The sequence below is a fragment of the Solanum stenotomum genome, chromosome 11 (genome assembly GCF_019186545.1).
Source record: "Solanum stenotomum isolate F172 chromosome 11, ASM1918654v1, whole genome shotgun sequence".
Lineage (NCBI taxonomy): Eukaryota > Viridiplantae > Streptophyta > Magnoliopsida > Solanales > Solanaceae > Solanum > Solanum stenotomum.
The window spans coordinates 6928098-6940238 of record NC_064292.1 but is presented as its reverse complement, the minus strand read 5'-3'; the positions used below and the strand labels follow the sequence as shown (position 1 = coordinate 6940238).

General features: G+C 29.0%; 1 protein-coding gene across 1 annotated transcript; it reads left to right on the top strand.

The window, feature by feature from the left end:
• The first annotated feature begins 5560 nt into the window (after positions 1-5560).
• On the top strand, positions 5561-7025 carry LOC125844918 (agmatine coumaroyltransferase-2-like). Its single transcript, XM_049524283.1, has one exon. The coding sequence runs from the start codon at positions 5578-5580 to the stop codon at positions 6901-6903; it is 1326 nt and encodes a 441-aa protein (XP_049380240.1). The 5' UTR covers positions 5561-5577; the 3' UTR covers positions 6904-7025.
• The last annotated feature ends 5116 nt before the right edge of the window (positions 7026-12141 follow it).

Sequence of the window (12141 nt, the reverse complement as noted above, 5' to 3'; positions counted from 1 at the left end):
TTGGTATTTGAAAAACCCGAACCAACTCGAGGTTGAAAAATTCGAAAAAATCTGAATTTTATTAGTTTGGTTTGGTTTATAAATTTAAAATTTTTACACAAATGGCTTGATTTGATATTTGAAAAACCCGAACCAACCCGATCATGTACACCCCTAGTCAAAACGGGTTAGGTAATAAGTTATATATAACTGGTGAAGACCCAACCCAATCTATTTTTTACTAAACTTGATTGTTTTTTGTTCTTTTGAACTATTTCCGTACCTAATAAAAAAAATTCTTTATTATGGCTATATATAACATATCAAATTTGGAAACAAGTTTTTGAAAAATATTTTGACAAGATTTCTCATGAGTCAATTCGGGTCAGATATCAACCAAGTTTTCAATGAATTGAAATGTGTTGGGTTGAAAAGGGTTGAGCTAATGAATGAGCCGGTCAACAACTCGCCCAAACTTAAACGGGTTTGATGGACTGAGCGGGTTAAGTTTGATTTTGCCACCCCTTGCAAAAACCATGCTTCAAACACATAACCCAATCCGGTCCAAAAATTATCTGAAATGTGAGAGTAACTTATTGAGTTGTGTCATTCATTCTCCAAATGAGATTGGATCAAGTCTTTAGGTTGTTTAAGTAGGTCGAGTGACAAATCGATCAGAGATGTATTTTACACAAAAAAGGTGAGAATAATAAAGAAACGATGCAATCACACCAAATCAATAATTTAACGAAATAAGACTTTTCGTTGTTATCTAACGATAAATTTAACGATACGATATAATAAAATTTAATTATAAATCAAGTCAAACATTATATTTAAACTAATAGATAACAATCATTCAAACAAGTTCAGACATATGGTTAAAGTTTGGTTGTTTTAATATGCTTGAATTTTAACTATACATAACTTGAGACCATATATCTAATATAATTAAAGTTATTTTGAAATGGATAGACGTAAGAGAAAATACAAATTAAATAACAATATCTAAATAAAATACCATTAAATTTTTACTAGTAGTATATATCATACTAAACCGATCTAATTATCTGTAATTATATGAACAAAAGAATTTGTTGCAAGTATAACTGTATAACCCAATTATATCAAGCCAACTAAAGTTAACATGAACGTTATATTTTGTAAAATAAATATCAACATCAGTGCAAATGCTATAATTGAAATTTATAATCATTCATTAATAAGCCATCTAGAATTTAAAGTTTATGAAATTTCAGTGATCTAATATTAAAACGAGAACTTTAATGTAAGTATCCAAGCGAAATCAAACCCTCATTGAGAGAGCAATGTTTATGCAAATTTCAATTGTATCGCTAGATCAAGAGCCTACTTTGTTAGTAAATTCTCAATAAATATTTCTTATATTTTTAATTAACTTCTCAATATATATACAAGATCTTCACAAAAATTATTAGCTTTTCAAAAAATCACCCCTTATACTCTAGATCCGCCCCAACATTCATCTGTCATCTTCTAATATATGTACTCCAACTAATATGAGTGTTATGTTTGACTTTCATCTAAATTAATTAGTAAAACCCTACACCAATAGAAGGATTATATATATCAATTGTCAACTTTATGTATAGTGCCTTTATCTGTTCTTACTCATAGCCACCCCTATTAAAAATATCAAAGTCAACACAAGAATCTACCTAATGTCAAATTAATTGTTTTTGCCAAGTATTAAATATAGAATGCGAAAACAATGAATCATTAGCTAGATCAGAATATGTCATGGATGAGATAAATAAGAAAATTGTATCACATAAATTGGATGATAAAATAGTTATGTTTACTTCTTTATTATTTTTTTCTGCCACGAAATACTGATATATATATATATATATATATATATATATATATTTTAGTACCCTTTATAAAAAATAAATTATATCAACATATTCAATTTGTTTTTGTAATTAGTTTGGGTTTATTTTTGGTTTGGGTCGTGGAACTCGTGGAAAACAATTCGAATTAGTAGTTTTCTTAAAAGGATTTCTAAGAATATATATTCGTGTGTTACATTCAAATAAGTCAGCCTTGTGTTAAGTCTTGTAGCCCCAATTTACAAAATATCTTATAATTGAATCGTAACAAACTATGTCAGCTCATCACCAATTAAACACTAACCAGTCAACTAACTAACAAATTAGTAACTAACTAATGAAATGAACAACAACTAAGTAATGTACCAGATTCATTGTGTGATATAGTCTACCAATGGTCCAAGTTCATTATGTGATGTACTTGAACATAAAATTTTATAGAATATTAGTTTCTTAATTCCATTTGAATTGTAATTTACCAGTGATATTTAGGAGAGAATTCTATGATAAAGATATACTCTTGGTATATAAACAAAAGAAGGAGACGTGTGAGATGGAATTTGTTGAAGTAGTGGTGATTATAGAAAGTTATAATTAAATTAAACACTCGTATATCAACATCAAGAAAAATTTTGTGAAATTCTTTTTGAAATTATAGTCTCACCTAAAAATTTCTTACCTACTTTGAGAAAAAGAATGGCAATATAATATAACATAGATTTCTAATTAATTTTGATTGAATTAAAGTGACTTTTTATGGAAATAATTGAAATTATTCGAGTTACAGGTGTAGTACTATGGAGAAAATTAAAAATTGAAAACTTTTCCTATGTTAAATGCACTAAAGATATATTCAACTAATTTGCTTATTTGTTTTACTATCAAAAAGTGAAATTTGATACGAATAAAGAAATGAAATTTGAGTTTGTTTGAGGATGGGGATTGTCCAGATCATCTAAAGAGATTATTCATTTGGTTAAAGTCTAATGTGGAAGTGAGGCTCTTCAACATCGATTATGTTCTACACCTAGAATTAAATATCTGAAGTTAGCATGGACAATATAATTTGGGGGATTCAACATCAGAAAATCAAGAAATTAAATGTGTTATGCTCCGATATACTTTAGTAAAGATATGTACTAGTTGGATCCCAAAAATTAGTTAAAAAGGTGAAGATTGTCCAAACATTATAACGAGACAATGTTATCACATAACTGCCATCACCAAAAGTTAATATTGTGGAATGGTAAATATTCATCTTTAATAAAATATCTAATTTTCAATCCTAATTCCTAAGTGTATAGTCACTTTTGATATGGAGCATTTTATCGCCAAAATGAGATTTTCTAATGTAAATTTAGGGGAAAAGGTCTGAATTATATCCGAACTTTGATCGAAATTGTTGTTACGATACCGAACTTTGGAAAGGACCTTTTACCCCTATGCACTATTTGATAGTTTATTTTAAAGGTTTATATGTGCTCACATGAACATCATAAATATTGCATCATTATAAATAATAATGTGTCCACGTGGACACATATATACCTTTAAAATACACTATTAAATAGCGCAGTGGTAAAAAGTCCTTCATAAAGTCTGGTATCGTAACAACAATTTCGATCAAAGTTAAAATATTTTTCAGACTCTTTTTTCTAAATTTAAATAACCGATTGTCTTTAAAGTACTAGACATCGAGTGAACGAAAAAGAGATTTGGGAAAATGATACGTATTAGTAAAAGTTATGCAACAGAAGAGTATTATACTAGGCATTTTTATTTTTTCTTCAAGTTCACATAGAAATTCAATTTGACAAAAGAAGATTATATACTATTAGATTTCTAAGAGACAATATCCCAACTACAATATCATGTCATATCTTAATTAACGATGTGGCGTTGTTTTTTTCTTTATACACAGTGAGTTACTGGAGAATTTATGACTTTTTTTTTATGAGAGACGACAAAATATTTTATGTTATTTCAAGGTCTTTTTCATTCTAGAATCTCATGTCCAATTCTTTTTAAATTTTAGAGAAAATTTACCATTGCTATTCTTAAAATACGTATTGGATAAATAAGGTTTTATACCATAGTTTGCAAACTACATATGCAGAAAAAGTAAATCATATTAAACAATCCCAATACAATTAACTCGATTAAGAAGACGTTAGAGAATCAATCGATCTCTTCTTTATGATATACCATGCGTGATGCACCCATATTATGGGTGCACCAATAATAATTTAAAAAAAAATGTATTAAGTAGAAATTAACTCCTTAATCCCCAGGTAAATAACTTAACATTTAATCAAATGCATTATTTAACAACTTTCTTATTAGCAATACCTAATTTTATTGAAAGACCATAAATTCACATACTTTTTTGTTTTTTTTACTACCCCTTTTGTCTCAATTTATGTGGAACTTTTGATTTTTTGAGAGTCAAACAATTTAAATTTGATCGGTAATTTAAGCATGAAATTTCCAATTTTATTGAAATGAAATTTATATATTTATAAACTACGTAAAAAGTACTATAAATTACAATAATTGACAATTCAAAAGATTTAAAAATGTATGAAAAATATGGTCAAAGTTAAACTTGTTTGAATCTCAGAATTTGAAAAGTATCACATAAATTAGGACGAAAGATTATAAATTTGCTTTTGAGTTTTGACTATACCGACTCAGTCATCCTTATAGATTTCTTGTGTCCAAGTTTTATTCAAATAATTCAAAACATAAAATGAAAATGTCAGCAGAATATTTTAATTAAGTTGAAACCATAACTGTTGGAATATGTGGCGACTCTGGCTTCATAATACAATAATTTATTTTTTGTCGGTCGTGTCTAGAACTCTCCTATTTTGTGACTTTTTTTATTTTATTATTATTATTATTATTTAAAGAAGATCAACAAAAAATTCGAATAAAAATTATCCTCCACACAAGTGCATGGTGATTTTCAATATAGCTTTGTCAATCAATACGATAATAATAATAGACAGAATCATCTAGTAATGTTTGTGTCTGCATATCTATATTATTATATATATGATTTAATTTATTTTAAAAAAAATTCTGCCTGAATATGAATATGTTTTAATTTGTATATCATTTTGCTTTTGACCAACCATTAATGTTTGCATCGAAAAGGCTATCTACATTGCACAATCTTGTGAAACAGTCTTGTTCTGTGTGAACACGTCTTGCTTCGTGTATCAATTACTTCTTCTTTTCTTTTTTTTGGGTCATGTAAACAACTTATTGGTAATAACTTAATTAACATTTAGCCTATAGGCACTATATAAAATGGTGATGCATATCACACAAATTTTTAAGTTGGCAAAAGATATATAATTGCAATATAATTCAATTAAAAATACTATTGTGATGAAATTCAAACATTGTTATCACCTTAAATTAAAAATGATGACCAATTAATCACTTGGACTCAAGCTAATTAGTAGTGATGAGTTTGAACATGCCACTAACTAACACATCCAATCTTTTATTTTTCATTTGTTCTTAGTTTATAATTCTAAGCCCATTTTTTTTTAATGTACAGCAAAAACACGTCTTTGATTAAACAATCAAAAGGATATATTTCTATAAATACCTAAGTATCCCCTCACCACTATCTCAAACTAAAAAGAAATTTTTTTGTTCTCTACTTCTTAATTTCTTTGTCCACATAACCAAAAAAAACAAAAGGAAAAAAATTATGAAGATTAGAATAGAAAGTTCAAGAATCATTAAGCCTTTCTATAAACACACCCCTCCTCCTTCAACAACAAGCCACATTCCCCTTAGTGTCTTTGATAAGGTCACATATGAGGCTCAAATTGCTATCATATATGCCTACCACCCTCCCACCCCACCAAATACCGGCATTGAATTAGGTCTTCGAAAAGCCTTAGCTGTTTATCGAGAGTGGGGTGGAAGATTAGGTGAAGATGAACATGGAAATCGAGTGATTCTCCTCAATGATGAGGGTGTTAGATTTGTGGAGGCATCGTCTAGTAGCACTCTAGATCAAGTAATGCCTTTCAAGCCTTCACCTTCTTTGCTTAGCCTACATCCTAGCTTGAAGGATGTGAAAGAATTGGTGCAAGTCCAATTAACTAGGTTCACTTGTGGCTCCTTGGTGGTTGGTTTTACCGCGCACCACACGGTCGCAGATGGTCATTCCACTAGCAACTTCTTGGTTGCATGGGGCCAAGCTTGTCGAGGCCTCAGAGTCAATCCTCTTCCTCTGCATGATCGTACTGTTTTCACTCCTCGAAATCCTGCTCTTATCGAGTATCAACATAAAGGGGTTGAATTCATGTCTAAGTTGAAAAAAGAACATTCACTCAATGAAGTTCATCATATATCTGAAGATGTGGTTGTACACAAAGTTCATTTCACAGTTGAGTTTCTCGCGAATCTTAAAGCAAAGGCTTCTTCCATGAATGGAAATAACAAGCCTTATAGTACCTTTGAAAGTCTCCTTGCACATTTATGGAGGGTCATAACCAAAGCCCGCGGGTTAAGTGGATTTGAGTCAACCCAAATAAGAATCTCAGTCAATGGTAGAACGAGGTTGAACCCAAAAGTACCCAATGAGTACTTTGGGAACTTAGTCCTATGGGCATTCCCAACAACAAAAGTGAAGGAACTACTACGAGAACCTCTGCCACACGCAACAAAGCTCATTCATGACGCTATTGCAAAAGTAAACAACGACTATTTTAGATCGTTTGTTGACTTTGCTAACACCAAAGCAAAGGAAGAAGACCAACTTGTCCCCACCGCGGACATGAACAAGCACATACTTTGCCCAAATATCGAGGTGGATAGTTGGTTAAGGTTCCCATTCTACGACCTAGATTTTGGTACGGGGTGCCCGTACATGTTCATGCCTTCGTATTTTCCTACCGAAGGCATGATGTTTCTTATACCATCTTTCGTCGGAGACGGAAGTATCGATGTCTTCGTTCCTTTATTCGAAGACAAATTGCCCCTCTTCAAGAAAACTTGTTATTCCTTGGACTTGCTTGAAGATTAAAAGCTTCAAATTATTAAAATTGCTCTTACTTTATTAAAAAAATTACTTAGTTTTATTCATCAATAAATGTCAATTTTGTCACACAAATTAAATGAGTCGTTTTAGCCTTAAAATTCCCTACTTGTAACAATTTTTGTATGCAGATGAGATGTCAATTAAACAAAGATGTATTATTTACACTGGCCCATACACTCAAAAATCTATTGTTCTTTCAGTAAAAGCAAAATGGAATTAGTTGTAAACTTTGTCAGTAATTTATCCCTAGATTGTTCATACCTAACAAAACTTTTTAGTAATTTATCGCTAATCTATCACTAAATAAGATTAACAACAAACTTTATTGTTTAACTATATAATTTGTCCATCGTTGATTATTTTTCTTAGTAATGTTTTTCTTCATTGCAATTCTCTTCTTTTTTTTAGATGATGCTTCTTTCTTTTTTTTCCCCAAAATGTTCGGTCTATTATATTGTTGGGATCTAAATAATTTGTTTTGTCAATATGTAGAAGTAGAGGGTTAGCACGTATTCATCATCATCATCATCATATATATAATTTAATAATGCATGGGCATATTTAATAAATTATTTAATCTAAAATTATCCGCGCTTCACGCGGGAATTTCATGTCACGGAATTTATAAAATAATACTTAAAACCTATCAGACATTAAAACTAAAACAATATATTATCTTACATACAAGATTACGTAGTAACAAACATTAATAATGTAAAGGAAAATGAAAATTATTATATCTTATCACATATCCTTAATAACATAAGCATAAATTAATGATTGTAAAAATACATACCAGAATCTGTAACATAAGCAATGGTGTCAGTGAGCCACTCAACAGGAGCAAAGTACACAAATATTTAATTGTGAAAAAGAAGAAGAAGAAGAGGTTCAGAGTTTTCGTTATTTTAAAATGACAGGAAATCCCTCTATTTATAGACAACAAAGGGTAGTGTGAACAAATGTTTATTCTGCCTTATCAAAAATGTTATAACTATTTGGAAAAGTTGTAACCCTTCGAAAAGGTCACAACATTTCATAAAAGTCACAATTTTTCATAAAAGTCGCAACTCTTCATTAAAGTCACATTTTTTCATAAAAGTCGCAACTCTTCATTAAAGTCGCAACTTTTCATAAAAATCATAACTTTTCATGAAAAGAAAAGGCCAGTTTTGAAAATAAATAAATTAACAGGGAATTCTGGTTTGTGGTAGCACCACGTAGGCGGACTTAAGGTTTATATATATATATATATATATATATATATATATATATAATATGTAAAATTTGTTGCTTGACTTAATATTTGCCAGCACATCAATGTTCTGTGGCAAACTCTATGACTATAGGCAAAAATAAAAATCGATATGCGCGATCGGAATTTGGAATCATTCGAATATGTATTAGTTAGATCAATGAGTGTTACAAAAATTAGATGTTTATATTAAAAAAGAAGAACTGCTTCATGAATAATTACTTCTCGCTCTTTATAATTAAAAATAATCGTTATTTTTATGTTTCAAATTCTACAAGTAAAACTCAGAATAATTTATGAAATTTCACCGTGTATATATTCATTTTAGCAAAGTAAAAGTTTGATGAGAAAATTTTATAATGAGAAAATTTTATATTACTACATAAAATTGTGTATATGTTAATCGACAATTTAATTGTCCCAAAAAATATATTTACATATTTTTTCTCATTAATCTAAACACCTTCCAACTCAATTAATAACAATTTTATTAGACCTAACTTGTTTGACTGATTTATCTATGATTCTTACACATGCTTAAGTTCAGACTATGCAAATTAAAAATTTAACAACACAAAGAAGTAATTGTCATTTGAATATTAAATATGTATTCCATATATTGAATTTCAGACAACCTTAATTAGTTGTGATTAAGCACTAATATCCAACTCATCAGCTACCAGCTTTGGTCCAATTTTTTTTGGTTTCCACCCGCGTAAGTTTTTTTGTTTTTTTCAAAAAAAATTGTTAGTAATGATTGCTTTTTGAGATTTGAAGTGTTTGGACAAATAAGTGTTTCTCAAATAGGAGCAAATATCGTTTTTCAAAAGTTTGATTTTTTTTTTTCTATAAATACTTTAGAATCTTGATCAAACACAACACAAATTGTTGTCTAATATTGCAAAAATGTTTTTTAAATTGAATAGTCAAACAAAAATTGCTACCCTCCAAAAGTTTTTTTTAATTAAAAACCACTTTTGATAAAACATATTTTTAAAAAAATTAACAAACTCTAGAAGTTTGGCCAAATTAATTACTATTTCCCAACGTTTTTCCTAGTAATGATAATTATTTTTCCTCGATACTAATCCAATATTATCATAACTATGAGATGCATGGATAGAAGCATTATGGTGATAAATCTATCTATTTTGAATTGAACTATCAACAATGTTTACTAATACAAAATTATGAAAAATTTAATTGGTTAACAGTGTGGACTCATTTCTAATTTTCTTGTCTTAATTATATTGGCCAAAATTTAATTTGACTTTAGAGTCTAACTAGTAAAAACGCTGCTATGGATTGTGGTGGACAAATAAATTTCTTCCACTTTTAATTAGATATTTTGAATTTGAGTCCGAAAAATAGTAAAGAGTGTGTCACGATCCAAATTCATAACACATATATACTGTACAGTTTTATCTTTCTAGTTACACCACGATGAGTAACAAAATAAGCGTATGTAATTCGACTAAGATGTCATGTGTACCTCATCTTCAGAAACTTGCTAGCCTAGAAGTCTATCAGTCCTACTTGACCTGTTTTCATCAACTTGGTCTTTGTGAGGGGCATCATTCCTTTTTAACGAGTGTTACATGATACAAATCTAAATTAATCAAAATGTCAATTTAAATATGTAACACTGACAGAGAAAAAAATCGCTATCAAATTCTCTATTTATTTTGATTTTTGACTATACTGGTGTGGAAAATAAAGATCATCTATTGAAAAAATTGGTACTTTCTCAACTACTACGATCCAAGAGTGTGATGATAATAATAACTAATAAGTTAGTGTGTATGTATATTATTTCATAATTAATTATACAGAGAATCGGCCTAGCTTGAATAAATTCATAAGATTTTAGTTGAATTTATTGACTTCACAAAAAAAAATAAAAAATATCTACAGTAATATACAAAATTCTGTAAATTGACAAGGGAATTTTATGTAGTGACCTCATTACATACATCATTACAATTTTTTTTCTTAACGGTTGAAATTTAACCTCCCAATATTTGAGAAATTATTCAAAAAAAAAAGGAATTAAAATGCTTGAGAAACAATTATATATGTTTGACCTATTAAAAAATAATATTGAAGTCTAATTTTGTAAATAAAAATTGAGCACCATTTCGATGAAAATAGACCCTCTTTTTTTAAAAAAAATTTGATGCTAATTTTTTTTAAAGTAACAATTTCATTAAGTTTGATTTCAAAAACTTGATGGTCGCAAATTACTTTATTCTAATTTGCTACATTAAACTCCAAATGGTGGGAAAGGGCATATTCAAAGTGTTGCGTGAGATTTTATGTAAACTCAAATTCTATGTATAACGTTAATTATTTTTTAAATATTCATAAATATTTAAATGCAAAAACATTTATTATTACTAAACAACTTGAAATTGTTATAGAAACTAATAAACTTTCAATTCTGAATCTTGTTCGGCGAGGAGCTAACTGTCCTTTTCTAACCTTTTTTTCTAGAAGACAAGTGTAATATTTTTTGAAATTTCTAACAAGTCAACAAATTCGATTCCATTTTCCTCATCACAATTGAACTTATACGACTTACTATAAGTCAAAATAACTCTAAAAGCTACTATCTGCTTGTGTTTTTTTTTATATAAAAAAAAAATAGATTAAAAAAATGAATACTTATTAGATTGAAAATTAGTCAAATCTCCTCACCGAATAGTTGGTTAAACCTCCACGTGCATGAGTCAAATGGCATGTCCAAAAAAAAAAAGTTTAGCATAATAATTCATTATTATAATTTATATGTTGCATTTAGGCCCCTATCTGTTGAAGAATTATAATACGTTCACTCATTTAACATAAAGTCAATGAGTAGGTAAATTTTCAAATTATTTATTAATTATATGGAGGAAATTGTCTAATAATACAAGTTAGAATCTATTGATGTCTTGACAAAAAGTTGGTGCCTTGTAATGACAAAAAAAATGTGGCAGCCACTAATGAACATTGGACACATTGAAAAATTTCTGTATTGTCCATCAAGATATAAAGTTAAAAGATGGAAAGAAATTATGTACTATAATTCTTTTTTATTTATATATGTATATAGATTTGAAGTTTGAACTTCTACCACAATGCTTTTTAAAAATTACATTGATCCTTAGAATTTAGATAATATTTTTATTTCCACTAAATTTTGAATTCTGATTGACTAGTCCATTTTAACTTATTGAATGTTAGAACATTGCGCCTTTGAGTGCACAAAAACATGGCTAACTATTGATTAGATTTGAAACTCTGACTTGATTTTAAATAGAAGACGTAAAAGTAGTTATTTGTGATTTTGTCCCACATAATTCTCATTAAGACATGGAATTAAACCCAATAACTTCAAAAATGATTGACCTTGAACTTTTGGATCCCAATTACCCTATAATACAATCTTCAGAGTCAAAAATCAAATCTTGTTAAACTTGAAGTATTTTCATAAAACAAATGAGGTCAAAAGTTCAAAATCGTCAGCTCCAAGGCCATTCGTGTAAATCGCACTTTAAGACTTGTTGGCCCAAACTAGTATAAGGCCCAACCCACACATATTTGAAGCCCCGTGGATATATATAGTCTTGACACATTTATGAGGTGTAATGTTATCATTATGAGCCCGATTCCCGACATGAAATTCTACGTTGAAGTAAATTGATTCCTATCAAAGCCTTATTTTTAAAATTTAAATTCGAAATCTTTGATTAAAGATGAAATATTGCTCAATTACAACCTTTGATGAAATTTGTTTTATACACTTTCATCTCGTGCTAATATACCAATTTCAAGTTTATAACTTTGAGATATTATTTGAATTAGGGGAGGACCCATCCTTACCCAAGGATGTCAAGCGGCACTCCTTTGTCGGAAAATTACATTGTATATAGAGGTTAAATTTTAGTTTAATAAATATATATATATATATAAGTATTGACACCTCT